The 15,838-nt window shown below is 46.9% G+C and overlaps 6 protein-coding genes across 6 annotated transcripts; 2 read left to right on the top strand and 4 right to left on the bottom strand.

Moving 5' to 3' along the window:
* Positions 1-2,941: 2,941 nt before the first annotated feature.
* F4812DRAFT_369626 (uncharacterized protein) lies at positions 2,942-3,630 on the bottom strand. Its single transcript, XM_047931909.1, has one exon. The coding sequence runs from the start codon at positions 3,480-3,482 to the stop codon at positions 3,138-3,140; it is 345 nt and encodes a 114-aa protein (XP_047790769.1). The 5' UTR covers positions 3,483-3,630; the 3' UTR covers positions 2,942-3,137.
* On the bottom strand, positions 3,552-5,048 carry F4812DRAFT_369602 (uncharacterized protein). The gene is made up of 3 exons (XM_047931908.1): positions 4,982-5,048; positions 4,375-4,604; positions 3,552-4,281 (listed from the first exon to the last, which is right to left on the bottom strand). Exons 2-3 carry the CDS (start codon positions 4,520-4,522, stop codon positions 3,767-3,769), a joined length of 663 nt encoding a protein of 220 aa, XP_047790768.1. The 5' UTR covers positions 4,523-4,604; positions 4,982-5,048; the 3' UTR covers positions 3,552-3,766.
* A 3,024-nt stretch (positions 5,049-8,072) lies between these two features.
* Positions 8,073-11,685, bottom strand: F4812DRAFT_369446 (exocyst complex component Sec10-domain-containing protein). The gene is made up of 2 exons (XM_047931907.1): positions 11,223-11,685; positions 8,073-11,164 (listed from the first exon to the last, which is right to left on the bottom strand). Exons 1-2 carry the CDS (start codon positions 11,344-11,346, stop codon positions 8,544-8,546), a joined length of 2,745 nt encoding a protein of 914 aa, XP_047790767.1. The 5' UTR covers positions 11,347-11,685; the 3' UTR covers positions 8,073-8,543.
* A 156-nt stretch (positions 11,686-11,841) lies between these two features.
* Positions 11,842-13,485, top strand: F4812DRAFT_369382 (small acidic protein family-domain-containing protein). The gene is made up of 3 exons (XM_047931906.1): positions 11,842-12,134; positions 12,198-12,502; positions 12,566-13,485. The coding sequence occupies exons 1-3, from the start codon at positions 12,062-12,064 to the stop codon at positions 13,307-13,309; spliced, it is 1,122 nt and encodes a 373-aa protein (XP_047790766.1). The 5' UTR covers positions 11,842-12,061; the 3' UTR covers positions 13,310-13,485.
* A 487-nt stretch (positions 13,486-13,972) lies between these two features.
* Positions 13,973-14,716, bottom strand: F4812DRAFT_458884 (uncharacterized protein; the record flags this gene model as incomplete). The annotated part of the gene is made up of 4 exons (XM_047937442.1): positions 13,973-14,040; positions 14,132-14,267; positions 14,349-14,356; positions 14,695-14,716. The coding sequence occupies 4 exons, from the start codon at positions 14,714-14,716 to the stop codon at positions 13,973-13,975; spliced, it is 234 nt and encodes a 77-aa protein (XP_047790765.1).
* Positions 14,717-15,138: 422 nt separating this feature from the next.
* On the top strand, positions 15,139-15,659 carry F4812DRAFT_458883 (uncharacterized protein; the record flags this gene model as incomplete). Its single annotated transcript, XM_047937441.1, has 2 exons — positions 15,139-15,306; positions 15,402-15,659. The coding sequence occupies 2 exons, from the start codon at positions 15,139-15,141 to the stop codon at positions 15,657-15,659; spliced, it is 426 nt and encodes a 141-aa protein (XP_047790764.1).
* Between the last annotated feature and the right edge of the window lie 179 nt (positions 15,660-15,838).

Genomic DNA, 15,838 nt, shown 5'->3' with positions numbered 1-15,838 from the left:
AAGGCGTTTTACGGGAACCTGAACCTGCGTTTGCGTTTGCGCTTGCGTTTTGCATTGCATTGCATTGCCTAGGCAGAAGGAAGGGAAGGCGCTTTGATGTTGCTTTGCTTTGCTTGACGTTGCCGAGTTGGCCAAGCCTATACCTATGCTAGGGCTACCTAGGTACCTAGGTAGGTTATGGTTTGAGCCAGGTATTCCTGGTACGACGATGCCAATACCGCGGTTTTTTTCTTCTTCTATTCTGTTCTTTATAATTCTTGTAATATGTACTTTAGTCTTTAGCATTCAGCTAAACGCGTTTAATTTTATCATTCGAACATTCATTCATTCGTTCGTTCAAGGAAGCAAGTTTATTTATTTCCTAGGCCCGATTTCGTTCAATCACGATACGAAGGTTAAAGGAGGGGAGGGGAGGGGCGGAGAGGAGAGGGCTTATTGCTTTAGGTAAGATACTCGCGAGATTTCAGCTTCGAGGGTTGTCTCCGAGGATCAAAACCCACTACCACCCTAAACAAACTTGATTTAATTGATTACCTTAGGTAGGTACCTATTAGTCTGTGGTAGGTAAGGCTTTTTTTTTTCTGTTTCGATGTAGTTCGATGATACGTCTTGGTAGGTTTACACTACCTACCTTACCTACCTACCTAGGTAGTAGTGAGGTTAACCGAAGATCAAGCTAAAAGGCTTATGTAGGTAGGGATTAGGGATGGATACTACCCAAGAAAAAGACACGATAACTTTATTAGGTTTGGTTAGGGTCAGGTCAGTGTCAGCCTGTCAGGTCAAGCGAGGTCAGGTTAGGTTAGGTACTTAGGTAAGGAAGGAGGGAGGGAGCTGAAAGTCGAAAGCTGAAGCTACTATTAATTAGTTAAAAAGCTGCTGAAGATTTTGGATGGGGTGGTTAGGTATTAGTATAGTATAGTATGTTAGATGGATTTTTAGTACTTGGGTTTTCCGTTTCGGCTTCGTTTTCATTCCATGCCATGCCCATACCCCTGAAAGCCACGCGGTCAGGCGGCTGGCTGGCGCAGCACAGCACAGCACAGCACAGCATAGCATAGCATAAGCATAAGCATCGCGTAGCATAGCGGCACAAGCAAGCACAGCATATCCAGATAGAATTTAACCTTTAACCTTAAATTATGTGCGTTTTGCGGTTGCGGTTGCGGCACGGCGCGGGTGGTTGTTTACTAGTGCTGTATTATTACTAGGTACTAGGTTTGCCTTAACTACCTTGCCTGTATGTACCTAGGTATGTAGTATTGTAATGGGTTCCTCTTTGTTGTGGCGGTTTTCTTTAAGTTTTTCCAGCTCGTACCGATCCGGGTGCCGTTCGTTCGGACGGAAGGGAAAGGCGGAGTACAGGACGAGATATAAATATAACTAAATCGTATATAAATGAATACTACTGTATCCGAGACATTATTATATAAGCATGTAAGTCTAAGTACTAGGTAAATCCGAAGATGTCAATGCCGGAGGTTTGAGGATGAGTAATCTATCGGGGATTAGAAGATATGGGGTTAATTAGGATGGGGCTTAGGTAGGAGTACTTATGTAGGTACCTTAGGTAGGTTAGGTTAGGTACGCGTGGAGATAAGTGTTAAGCGAGCACGCGAGACACTTGCACATGCACGTGGCGATGGGACGTGTAGGGAAATGTATAATGGAGAATGTCTTAGATAGGTACTTAGCTCGGTAAGATAAGATAGGTACATCTAACATCTTCTTCTATAGATAACCCTACCTCAAAGTCATAACCTTATGAGACAGGGCTGTTTGTGTAACTGTAACCATGTGTATAACAGGTACCTAAGTAAATGTACGTATAACCACATGTATAAGATATGTAATACTGTATAACCACTGCATATATTTAGACATACTTTGGCATATGTATGTTGGCAACTATGTAAACTGCATTGCAACCACATCTTTTTTTTACTTTCACTTACTTGCCCTACCTATACTAGGTACATGAGCTGAAGCCTGACTTTTTTGTTGTACGACCAACCACTTCCCATCCACCCCTGAGCCACAAACCTATTCCGTCCTCTTATGATGTTGGTGTTGGTATTGTTGTTTTTCAGCTCCTGTCAGCCAGCCCCGCGGAACTGATTAAGTACCTATTAATTTACGAACCCGCGTGGGCGGACATGTCGTGCGCACACCACCACCACCACCACCACCATCACCACCACTGTCCGTTGCGCACGTGGGATGGGATTGCGTCTTATGTTTTATTGCTTTTCTTCTTGTTCTAGAAGGTTTCTGTTCGTTTGTGTTCCCCCAGTCCTTGAATACAAGCCTCAGGTACGTATGCTATGTATGTATGTAGATCTGCCGCCCATCTGTGTATCTAACTGAGTACCTAGACAAGGAATGAATTAAGGATTTTTGCTTTTTTCTTCTTCTTATATCTTGGCGAGTTATGGAAATAGAAATCAATATATATAACTATATGTAAGACATACCTGCATATATATATGAGCTACGTCCTGTACTTAGCGTATACTAAGTAACAGGTAGGTATGTACACCCATGGCCCATCCGCATCCAGCGACGCCGTTGTCCTAATCTTCATCTCGATCCTCGATCCTCGGCCGACGGCAGGATTCTCAGGGATCTCTACCTAGGTAGATAAGGTAAGCTCCCCTACAAAGAAAATGTGCCCTATACTTTAATTGAGGTAGGCAGGGCGTTTATTTAGTAAGCTGTGCAGAAGAGCTGACTTAGCTGGACTTTCAAGGAAAAGATATACTGCATACATTACATGATCCCTTACTCTATTATGACGGCATGTCTCAAGATCGCCTAGGCTACGCCACATATCAGCGTTGTACGATGAGGCTCGCGGGAAAAGGGGGGAGGGGGAATATTCCCCATAGGTGGGATTGCATCGCCCGCTCATTATAATTACTACTGCACACTCCTATTACGAAATCTCGGTAGAGATGTATACCTCTTACCTAATGTATTATAAGGTAATCGTATATTAGCTGGAGAGAAAACGTTACCTACACCCGGGGTAAGACCTCAGCTCGTCGCCCTTGCGCCATCCTCCTTACTGTACGACGATCATATACATACCTACGTTAGGCAATATCAAGAGCTGCAGTAAGTCAGGTAGATAATTACTAAGGCAGGTATGATAGGTATCTATTCGTAGGCGGTACTATAACGAATTCGATAGCAGGCACTAATAATAGTAATAGTAATAATACAGTGAATAAAGTACCAAGAAAAAGGGGGTATTTTGACAGAAAGTATGTAAGTAATAGTACACGGTTTTGTTTAGTCGAATGTAACGCGAAGAAAGAAGTGTAGAAAAAAATAAAAAATCCAAAAAAATCATACGGCTGGCGCTGTCTAACCATTCTTCCTCCCACCCAAAACTTTTTTTTCTCTCTCTTTGGAAATAGAAAAACAAAAACATATGTAATAAAGTAAAATAGTAAAAGAGTCATTACCCGTCCTCTCATACTCTCATACGTACTGTGTTCTAACTAATAGAAAACTTCCAGAACTCCCACTCCCACCCTTCTCCCCCTAAATCGCCCCCGGCCTAGGCGTTTTCTAATGTCAGGTCAGAGGATCTGCATCTACACCTGCAGCTGCACCTAGACGGGGCGAATAGAAGGAGAGAAAGGAGCTTGTTGGATGCATAGGAGCCAGCCAGCCTATTCTTAGCTCCGCTCCCTCACCCCTCTTTTTTTTTTTTCTCGATTTTTCTTTCTTTCTTTCTTTCTCTTGGCTTTTCGAAGCCTTACGCTGGTTGATGATGCGGCTGGTGATGGCTGTTATTATACCCGCTATTCGGGTAGTAGTAAGTCGTCAAGTCCTGGTACGAGAAGTCGTCGCCTACGATGCTATTCGCCCGGCTGCTGCCGTAGCCGCCGCTGCCGCCGACGGGCTGGTACGGTTGGTACGGCGGCGGGCTCGACACGGCGTAGTACTGCGGCGCAGCAGCGGCGACGGCGGCCGTTTCGTCAATACCGCCGCTAGCGAAGTGGCTACTATTGTTACGACGATGGCCGCTATAATAGGTAGCAGCATCTACTTCGCCGTCCCCGCCGTCGCGGCTGCCGCGTCTGCTCTCCGTCTCGTAGCCCCTCGCCAGCACGTACGTCATACTGAGGCTCCCCCACGGCAAGCCCGAGAGGTCCACGCCGTCCTCCGCCGCGATCTCCTCCGAGGACGGCAGCCGGTAGCTGCTGGCGGCGTTCTTCAGATCGCGGGACTCCCGCTCGGCCCTTTCTTTCTGCTCTTTGGCCTTTTCTCCTGTTCACGAGCTGTTAGTCTCGTTCTGTGTTTTTTTTTTTTTTGCAATGGACATGTAAAAAAAATAAATTTTTAGAGGAAGGTGATGCGTACGAAATTTCCGCTGGGCTAGCCGGTTTTGAATACGTCTTCTCTCCTCCGGCTCTGTAACTTCGGTCCAGTCGTCTGTCGATGGTCTACATCTAGGCTTGTCGGATTTCTTGGTATTTGATTCGTACTTCTTGGACGAGCGTGAACTCATCTTGTATGGCTCTCGACTTGTGCTATAGTCTAATTCAGGGGGTTGTGCTTCTGTAGATCGTCGAGGACAGGCAAGACTGAAGCTATTGTTATGATTATGATTATTATCAGTGTGTTTCTTGTTCCAATGTTTGTATAGATTCCGCTGGTAAAGGCTGGTGTTGTTAAAGTAGTTAAAGCAGATACTTGAGTAGTCATCAGGGAGGAGAGTTAGGCTTGGGAAGGAAGATGGGTATTAGATCCTTTTAGGACCCGCGTGGGCCGGCATCCTTCATATATAGCTCCCGGGATATAGATAGGCAGAGAATGTGCAGCAAGGCGAGTAACTACTAGATAGAGATAGATGCATCTACGACAAGGATTGGGGGCCCTTTTTTTCCTTCAGTCGACGGAACGTAACTTAGAAACAGCATATAAGGCTGATGACAAGGATGGGATATCTCACAGAGCTTTTACCTACTTACACGGGATGACGATGGAACCTTCATGGTACCTTTGGCGAGGGCGGGCTAGAATTGCGAGATGACCATTGAGGCTTATGGTGTCTGTCTATATCCACTCGAGTCTCGGGATGGAGAGTGGGCTACTCTCTCTACTTGGTGGCTACTTGGTGGCTACTTGGTTGTGCACGACGTGCAGCAAGCAAAAACGTGACGATATCATGTAGCAACCTGGACTCAACTCAAGCCACGGCTGCAACCCGACAATGACGCGCATGTTGATACATACCTAGTAGTTAATATCCCAAGGCATCCAGGGCACCCAGGGGATCCAGAGGATCCAGGGCACCTAGGGCAAGACTTTCCTGCACACGCGCACGGCGGCAATACAACAGCGGAAGGAAGATTATCGTCAGGTATGAGGCCACTAATAAGCCAGCGACTATGGTAAGAAACTACTCTGGATTTGGGGGGTGGCATTGTGCATCGTCCATCGACATATGGAACTATTGGATCGCCCGCGTCTCGAACTGCGCAAGAGTAAAAAGCCGACACACTTCGGAAGCACAGGCCATAGCCGTCCATCCTGGCAGCCCTGGCAGCCCTGGTCATCCAAACTATACCCAAGTTAGTATCGTGGCAGCGTGGTTATTCTAGTCCTACCTAATCGAGAGTCCGAGAACTAGCCGTTGAAGATACTGCTAGTAGTATGCTAGTATGCAGGGAACAAGTACAGTTAGTGTATGTAGGGAATATATCTAAGGATATGAATAGGATGAATAGGAATGGCCACCGGGACAGAGCCACAGTTAGCTAATCTCGATTCTTTTTTTTTTTTTTTTCCTTCCTTCCTTCCTTTCTAATAAATCGAAACACGATTTCTCACCCAGACCAATCGTGGACTAGGTGTGCTTGGCATTTATGAATGTATCGCTGTTTATGTATACTCATCTAATGATGGTGGGGAATAAATAAGATATGTAAGGATACCTACTACCTTATGTGGTGTAAAATCGCTAATCAGGTTGGCTAGATGATTAGATGGATAGATCCGTCATTCCTCAGTTTTTTTTCTTGCCGGCCGGACGGGCGAATTCCGGTAACGACTTGCACAAATATTGCCTCTTGGTCTTTTTGTCTGTGGAGGAGAAAAATGGACGGGGAACCCTGTATTCGAGGACGACGTCGACAATCCTTCAGGCCCCTTAAACCAATAAAAATTCGGAGTTACGAAAATACATAATATGGTTAGAATTTTGCAGAATTTTGTGTACGTAGATAGAATCGTCGTTTACTGCGTCAAAGGGGACTCCATGATAATCCAGGGACTGGATGGAATGGAATGGGGTGGATAGGACGGAATGGGGATAGGGGTCGCGATGATTTACCTTGTTACCCACGACCCACACACCCGGTATCCAAGCTTCGATTTCTTATACCGCTCCCGTGATTTGTTGTATGTAAAGTACAAAGTAGATATGATGTACGTGGTATATGTGGTGTATGTGGCGTATGTAATATAGGTGATGTATGTAATTTGTATGATGTGTTATATTATTTAGGTACGCAGAGTGAATCTTTACGTCCTCGTGACGGAAGTAGAGTAGTCGTTGTAACTTGTAAGTGAAGTTTGAATAAGAAAAAGACCCCGACGTAAATTACCCAAAGCTTATCTCACTTTCAAGCCATGTTTCGGACTCCACCGACCAAGCCATGGATAGGTACTGTCTATGCTCATTACGGTTCGGACCGGTGGGGTGTGATGAAGAAGATGTTTGGATGTTAGGTCTTCCATGTTTCTACCATGGATATACGTGCGCCTTAGGACTTAAACTGTCATGCGGCTGAGATCCTTCGAGCCAAACTGTTGATTTCTTGTCCGCTTTAAAAGGGCAGTGAGCCTTGTCTGAAAAGGTAGATCAACTACCGCATTCGTACGTCAATAAGATCCTCTTAGGTCTCACAAAAAAAGGTACTATGCAAACCAGATATTGCAAGGGATAAGCCACGACCTTAGGTAGTAATTGCATACCCGTAGACCCCCGTCCAAGTCTCCAGGTCCAGGCCAGGTCCAGTTCCAGGTTCGGGCAGTGGGGTGAAATCTATACCGACAGGGATTTTCTGCAATGCGTAATTACTGCTTAAGTCAGGATATGGATTCGCGAGTTCCACGGTATTAACCGTAAGCCGCGAGACTCGATAGGCTTGTACCTACACTGCATGCTGCGAGATGACCAGGTAGATTTTCTTTTAGGCTCACTGGCCCTGTTCGCTGGCCCTTGGCCCTGGCAACACGAACGCCATGATTTCTGTCCATTCAGCTGTTTGGAATTCTGACACAATCGGCATCATCCTAGATCATCCTAGTCGCTAACTCGAACTCGTGAGACTACCTAGGTATGTACTATGTATGTCGCCCAAATGGACACCGAATACGGCGGTGAAGTGCGAAAATCGCTTTTGTAAGCGACCGCACAGCTCGCAATGTGTATGGTCTGGTTTTGTTCTTTTCGAATTCTGGGGTCGAATGCTGTCCGTCTTCTCAGACCGTCCTGTAATATAAAGGGGCCAATGGTTGATCAACGCATTACATAAACAAGCGAGGTAAGCAAATGCTAGGCTAGCTACAAGGCCAATCATATATCAAATAGGTTCATCATATGCATGTAGTCAAGCTCCTCCTTGGCGTATAGGCCTGTTAAATTCTCCTCTGGCGTCCCGTACTAATGAGTCAGACGATCAGGTAGTTAGATCTAGTATGCTCCTAGGTTAGAGCCTGGGTACATATGATACCTAGCTGCCTGTTCCTACTACGTATTAGTATAATAGGTGATACTTATAACACCGAATTCTTCATACGGTTGCTTTGGTACATGGAGGGCTTGTCAGCTTTAGGTCATTGCGTTACTGGCAACGGTAACCAGGTGATGAGACGCAACCGCAAGAGTCCTTTTTATCTAATCCATTGGGCACCACACCGCCTTATCCTGTCGCAAATCCCGATAATAATAACCTTATAGGAAGATTCCTTGGGGTGTCTCTCTTCTATACCTGCTGCAGAGCTACTTGTTCTTGTAGGGCTGAGTATAGTCATGGGGTAAGATTCGTGATATAATTAACCAAAGACAGTATGGAGGATGGTGTACTATTGCCTGGCATCTTACTCGTAGTACCCGAAATGTCGGTGGCAGATCTACCATTTAGGCCAATGGTAGTACGCAATCCATTCGATGCAGGCATTATCCCGATGACATGGTTCGCTTCTAGCCGGCCGGAATAGTAACTTCTCGAGTCTGTTAGAACCTTAAAATCCAGTCTGAGATCAGACCGGGTTTTGATTGTTTCAAGTGGTTTCAATCAGCGATCGGGCCACACAACAGTCGATGGAAATATCTCCATCTCAAACTCGTCTAGGATCTTGGAAGGATCCCGCGACTGACACTCATCCTCCGAAGACTCTCCGAATAGATGCTTGCTTTTCAGAAAGATGAGCCCCGTAACCGGTGCGACCAGGCCGGCAAATCTAAACGGAAAGCCAGGGTGGTGGGTTTTTGATGCTTTGGACAACGAAGGATGACATCCCTACATTATTTGACACTCGAGTCCGTACATGGCTCTCTCTACATCCTTCTTGACCTGGTACCAGTCGGCTCTTCTTTCAGCAAACTCATATACTTCCTCGGCTCGGAATATGCCGCCGAAACGGTCGCCATCGGCGATAATGATCGCCATCTCTTTGGCATGCTTGGCGTCGATAAGGTATATCTGACTTAATTCCCGTAAGGCTTTGAAGTATACTAGTAGATCCGGGTTCTTGAGCGTCTTAATATATTCGAAATACATGTTCATATCAGCGATGAGTTTGATCGCGCCTTGGGTGCTGATACGCTGTCGTTTGATATGTTTGCACACGGCTGTGAACAAACGTAGTCCAACTTCGCCGTTGAACACGTCCAGCATAGTCTTCTCTGTACTCCCTACTAGCATCTTCGTATGAGAAGCTACTAGTTCGGTAACGCGCTTTGCGGTTGTGGTTGGGCCTATATCGGGATCCTTAGATGCTCCGATGTCTTGCGGGGTAGGCGATGGATTGAAGTCGGTAGGTAGCTGCGTCGTCGCGCATAGGTATTCGACTTCGTCCATCAGTACGTCGATGCCTTTATTGAGACCTGCTGCAACATTCTCGTCCAACATTTGTTCAAACTTCTTTTTAGCTAGGCCTGCAGGATCGAGAAAGTCGTTTCGGTCAGCGATTTTGGGCGCCGCAAGTTGCTGCTCATAAAATACGTCGATCATTTGTGAGATAATATCCCCAACGTTGACCAATTCGATGAACATGACGAGCGGTGCCACTCCGGTCTGGCTATGATCGCTTATTTCTCGAGGGTTATACCGGGAAAGGTGATCCACGGCTTTCGCAAACCCGTTTTTAACATGTGTCTGACCCAGAATCTTCACTAGGACAACGAACATCGCTTCGCATTGCTCTCGGGTTTCCTCTCCTGCTTGACCGCCTAATGTCATAAACTTCGCAGCTCTTCCAAGGCTTTCCTTCGCAGCGTGCACCAAATCAAGAGCAACCTCGATACTGAAGAGACTCCTGATCCCTTCAAGTCGGTTTGCCATGAGCGCAGCTTTCGCCTTTAGTTCATCCGTGGGCGCTTCAGAAGGCAGAGGACTCGCGGTCCGTTCCAAGGTATCACCAGGTCCAGGTGATTGAGGGCGGGACGACGTTGGTGTACCAGCCACTGATAGTCGTAGCGTATTGCTGGTAGCAGCCGCTGCTGGCGTCGCCTTGGTAGTCCCGAAAGGCAAGACTGTGACTGGCATCATCACTACTTTCTTGAAAGAGCTCAGAAAGTCGTTTTTGTCAGCCTGTCGGTTAAAATTTCCCATATAAAATGATTCAACTGTGGCCTCTTGCTCTGAGAGCTTCTGTTCCCAGTTTCCAACTTCGCGTTCGGCATACTTTGTCAAACTATCCAGCTCCTCTTGCAAGTAGAGATCAAGATGCGGTTCAAACACCCTTAGGGCTATCTCTTTTGCGTGGTCTTCCAAGCTTTTTTCAGAAGGGCCCTTAGGCGGGGTAAGTAACTGAACAAATTCCATGCATTGCTCGAACAAACCGGACACGGCTTTTAAGTAGGACGGCATATACCGATCGTGGCATTCGTCTAATAGGGGTGTAACATATTCCATGATGATTTCTTCGCGGACCTTGTCCACAAAGACCCAGAAGACAGTTGCTGCCTGAGGGAAGATACGGCCAATTAAATCGCCTTGCTCGTTGACTTTCTTCACAAGAGAATTGAAGAAGGCGCGGGAAGGCTCGAGGGTGATGCTATCTTGAGGGGCTTGATTGATACAATCCATCGGATTGCCTATGGCTCCGCGGTCATTGAGAATCGGATGCTTGTGAATAAAGAGATCCATCGCTGCGTTGCCACCGTTCAAGCTATGAAGCACATGAGCATATCTTTTCATCCTGCCATCGACGTCCCAGAATTCGTATCCCTGCTCGAACTCTCTCAGGACCGCGCTTTCGAAGAGAGTTGTCATATTAATGAGTCTAGCTTCTCGCTGCATATAACCCTCGGTCCAGTCGCTTTTGCTAAACGTTTGCAAATTGGATAGCATCTGCGCTTGCCTCTCTGGATCTCGAAATACCTTGAATACGATCGGTTCGGTATGGTTCTTCGCTCGCGCTAGGTCGAAATAAAAGGGCGCAAGAGCACCATAGATTTTGCCGTACTCTTGCCTCGCATGGCCCCGTATGCTTCTGACATTCTTGAGCACATTGAGTAATGCATCTGGATCTTCGTAAGGTGACTTAGACTGCGGTTGGGTTAAACTCAGTGTCTCGAACCCGTCGAGTCTTGATTCCTGGAGCTGTAAAGCTCTTTCCTCTTGGGCCTTTCGGCGTTCCTCTTCCAAAGTAGCATCGAAAATAGTCGTACTTGTCTGTCTCCCTGCTACAGAATTTGGAACGCCATTAGCATTCGGCCGTCCTGTAGCTTCCCGCTTTCGTTTTATAGCTTCCTCGAATCTTTTCCTGGCTTCCAACTCGTTCCAGCATCCCATGCTCTTAAGTCTCGCTACCCATCTCGTGTCATCATATACCATCTCACGCATCCGGCTTGATGTCCTTGCAAACCGAAGAAGATCTGGTATCGGCAAGTAATCGAGTATAGAGACGATGATTTCTGTCACCCAAAGTTAATACCTAGATGACTAGCGGGTAGGATAACTTTATATACATACCAGCTGGAAGAGCCGTTTTCGTCTCTATCATCGAGGTTGCTCGCAATGCACTTAGGATGCTTGGCTTGGATGGCGCGCCATACTGCGACGCGCCATATTGCGACGCTCGCTTGAAGCTAGACATTGTAGCTACGGCGGGTGTTGCAAGAGGTTTACGGGGAATTAACAAGGTTGCACAGGGCTACATGAGGTAACCCTTCTGTAGGATTAAAGGAATATAAGAGTAATAATATTGGAGAAAAGAGCGGTTCGACTGCCATGGATATTCTGGCGAAATATAAGTAATGTGTGAAATCCCGAAGGCTACTCCTTTAACCTGGCGGTAACGCCTATTATGTAAATGTATAAAGATGGAGCCCAGCTTCCTTTAGTTTAGGTAATGCTGAGGCCGCTAAACACTTGTTAAAGGTAGTAACCTAGGTAACCTAGGTCTAGGTAGTTACTGCTAGGTATTAGGTAGCGGCTGGTAAGGCAGCTAAGGAAACAGCCTTAACAGGTACCTACATCATGTACAATGCGTATAAATACAGTATAGGTACCTAGGTACATACTACTAGTACTAGCTAGATACTTAGGTACCTCCATACACCGCCCTTTTATCGGCGTAAAACTCCCCGCGGCAGAATTCCTCCAAATTCGACAACTTTTTTTTTCTGGGTCCTAAATCAATTGCAGCCGAGCAGATCATTTTTCAACTATTCAGACCTGTAATACATCTTCGATTCAACAAAACTTCTGAGGTTCTATTCGGAAGCGTACGGTCTTATCTCATAACATTAACTTAATTTCACATCTCTACCTTATTAGCTACTTTATTCACTAAATTCTAATTCTGCAAAATGGAAGCTGCCGATCCTTCGCCGTGGAAGAAGCTTGACCCCGAAAAGCTTCGTCGCGAAGCTGAAAGCAAGGGTATTATCATTCTTCCGACGAACTAGAGAATAGATCACTAATATATATGATTTTTTTTAACAGAGGCCAAGCTAAAGAGACAGCAAGAGCAACGAATCGCAAGAGCCGAAGCCCGCAAAGAAAAGCGTCATGCCAAGTCCGAAGCGAAGCAGGCGCGTAAGGCGAACGTTGGACGTGCGGCTAAGTGGAACGAAGAGCGCAAGGCGGCGGACAAGTTGAAGAAGCTGGCCAACCGACCACACAAGCAGGAGAAGCGACGTAAGCGCCTGCGCCTGCGTGCTCAGAAGCTGGAGGCGCAAGCTATCAAGCTGATGGCTGAGGCGCAGAGGGCAAAGGCCCGCGCCGATCTTCTCGACGAGCAGCGCGAGGTAACGTAACCCGGGTCTGCCGCTGCGTAAAGCGCATTTGCTAATTTTGTGTATGCGATTTAGAAAGAAGAAGCCGAGAAGAAAGAACAAGCTGGAAAGAACGAGCCGTCTAACGAGGCTGAGAAGATGGACGTCGATTCCGAAGATGACGTCGAGTCCGAAGATGACGTCGAGTCCGAAGATGACGACTACATCCCTCTTGATGACTCCAAGCCTCGTAAGAAGGCCAAGAAGGAAGGAGTAGATGGCGAAGATAAAGCGTCCGCTAAGAAGGAAAAGAAGGACAAGAAAAAGAAGAAGGAGGAAAAGAAAGCCGAGAAGCGCAAGCGCAAGGCAGAGGAGGAGGAAGACGCTGGCGAATCTAGCGATTCGTCTGACGGTGGTGCGGAATTAACCAAGGAGGAGAAGAAAAAGAAGAAGAGAAAGCTAGAGAAGGCCGCCGAGGAACAGGAAGCCGAGCAAGTCGAGGCGCCCAAGGAAAAGAAGGAGAAGAAGAAGAAGCGCAAGGACAAGGAACAGGCCGAGGAGTACGTGTCAGCCGCCACCGTTGAAGCTGGAGGGAATACTAACGGCGGCGAGCAGTGGAACGCCCAAGCCCTAGACGGCGACGACAAGAGGAAGGAGAAATTCCTCCGTCTTCTCGGCGCGAAGAAATCCAACGGCGCATCGGACGCAGGGAACCGTACGGCGCCCTCGGCTTCGAAGGCGTATATTGACCGAGTCCAGCACGACCTAGAGCGACAGTATGACATGGGGATGAGGATGAAGAACGAAGGCCAGGGTCAGAAGAGGGGTCTTGGAGCATGATTGGTCGTAATTTTTTATCTGTATTTATACGAAAAAGGGCGTTTTGAAAGGTCAAGGCTTTATACCATCTGATTCGAGGCACCCGCACTCGCGAGCGCTGGATTAGTCTAGCTGCTCTCATGATATCAATTAAGATATTCCAATGCTAGTTGTACGCATTTGAACAGAACACATGTTAACTTTTTAAGATGTGTATCAAACATGACTACTTCATTACAGGTGGTCGTTGTTCAATCTCGATGTCCACCTATATGGTATGTAAGCACTAGGTAGGTATAGCAGGCTTCACATTCAGACTATCAAATGAGTCAGGCCATCAAGCATCGAAATTGAAGAATGGTACATGGAATTTGGCAAACGCGTCTAGAAAAACAAACAAACCCGGCCTCCCTAAAAGCACGATACACTGTTCTTGCAGAGCTAACCCGCTCATGTATCAATCATATCGATCTCCTAGACAATACACGTATGTACTTTGAAGATCCCCCTCCCTTTTTTTGTAAAGCGTCCATAGGTAAACAGCTTGTAATCACAGGATTTGTCCGTCTTATTCGGGTCGCACCGAACCATCTCTAAGAACCTCGGACCGGTATAAGGACGCTATTGTATCCCTGCTTATCCCCAGCAGTAGAAATAGTAACAGTAACAGTAACAGTTATTTATTTATCGGAAGAAGATGCGCGAGATGAGTTCGAATATCAGACCGCCGAACACGATGAAGCCGAGGATACCTACGCGCGTTAGTTAGCTTACTTACAGCTCGAAGGACTCAACGAGGATAGGATTAGCTAGCTAGGTTAAGTAGGTAGCTGGGTAGCTTACCGAGCCAGAAGGGGGAGATGGGCGACTTTTGCACGTCCTTGGTGCGCTTCTTGATCTCGGTTTCCGACTTGCCGCGACGGGCGTCCTGGTCCTTGGCGAATTTGGCGTTCCGCCTTCGCTGCTCGAGAGTCTGGGCCTAGAGGATGATGGGGTTTTGCGTTAGCGGTTGCGTCGTCCGAGATAGTCTGGGGGATAACTTGTAGCGCTGGGAACGTACCATTGCGCCTGTAAGGTATGTATATAGAAGAGAAGATAAAAGAGGGAGAGGGAGAGAGAGTCGACTGGAACCGAGGGAAAGGTACGATATATAGTTATATAGGTAGAGGTAGTCAATTGGAGGGAATTGTATATGAAGATCAAGGCTACAATTAATATAAAATATATAAACTCAGAGAGGCTTGAACCAGGACGCCGTCTTAACGCGCGCAGGTTTATATATACCTTAGGTTAGGTTAGGTAGGTATATAAGCTTAACAAGATCTTCTTCTAGCAGGATCTGAGAACAGATTGTTCAAGTTGGAGATTTGTATGTACCTAAATCGTACATTAAACCTAGAATTCACCTGCCATTTTCCATATGGACATGGTGTCTGTAAGTTAAACCTCCTTTATCGATAGCGGGTATGCGCTAACATACCTACAATACAGGCTTACCTTGTGCTAATTAAAGGACCTGCCCGTTCCGATACGAGCGGTTACTTGCCCCAACGGGCTTAGAACGGGACCTTTTCCCCCGGTGGATCAGCAAGCAGCAGCCCTCCGACAGGGGGCTGAGAATAAAATTAAGTTCCATTCCATAATTTTAAGGCTCAAGCCACTACTAGTGGGGTAACTGACGAAGCTTCAACATGTATTAGAGCTCCCGTCCCTCCAAAAAAACCCCAAAAAAAAAAAGAACTTAAAGCTTAAAGCTTCGAACCTCTCGTTTACATTTACCACTTACCCTTAATTATAATTAGATCCGTCGAAACCAGCAACACCAACCGATATCATCACATCACACCACGATGCTCTCCCGAACGACGAGGCACCTCGCGCCCCTCCGCACCTTCGCAGCGCGCCAATCCCCATCCACTTCGCAGTATCCCACTTCCCTAAGGGCACGTTTCTCCTCTTCCTCCTCCTCCTCGTCTTCTCCTTCGCCGGGAAGACGGGAAGAACCTCGATCCCCTAATGTCAGCAACATCCCCCTAGAAAACCTACCATGAAAAAAAAAATGAAAAAAGAAAAGAAAAGAGAGAGACAAAAGCTCACCTCTCCAATCCCCCAGGCGCAATTCTACAAGACCTTCGGCCGCCCCATGGCCAAGGTCTTCCTCCTCGCCGTCTTAACCTACCAACTTGCGTACTACTTCTGGGTGCGCCTGGAGAACAACGAGATCAAAGCCGAGATGCGAGGCAAGCGCTCCCCTCCCTCACTCTCCTTACGTGAAATCCGCTTCTTAGAAGCTAACATAAACAAACCAAATTACAGCGATTATTTCCGATCTCGAAGCCAGGATAGAACAGCTCGAAAAGGCGCGGAATAAGTAGAGTAATAACGCCCGTGCCGGGTAAGGAGGCATCCGCTAAAAGCAGTAGTAGCAGTAGTAGTAGGGGGGGGGGGGGGGGGGGGGGGGGGAGATATAACAGGTTTCGTCCGGGGTCAAGAAAACAAGGTAGCTGGCAGGGATATATTATTTCGAAAAGCCCAAACGGGGCAAAACGG

The sequence above is a fragment of the Daldinia caldariorum genome, assembly GCF_022478825.1.
Source record: "Daldinia caldariorum strain CBS 122874 unplaced genomic scaffold F4812scaffold_7, whole genome shotgun sequence".
Lineage (NCBI taxonomy): Eukaryota > Fungi > Ascomycota > Sordariomycetes > Xylariales > Hypoxylaceae > Daldinia > Daldinia caldariorum.
Note: the sequence above shows the minus strand (reverse complement) of the source record. Positions and strands in the feature narration are given on the sequence as shown.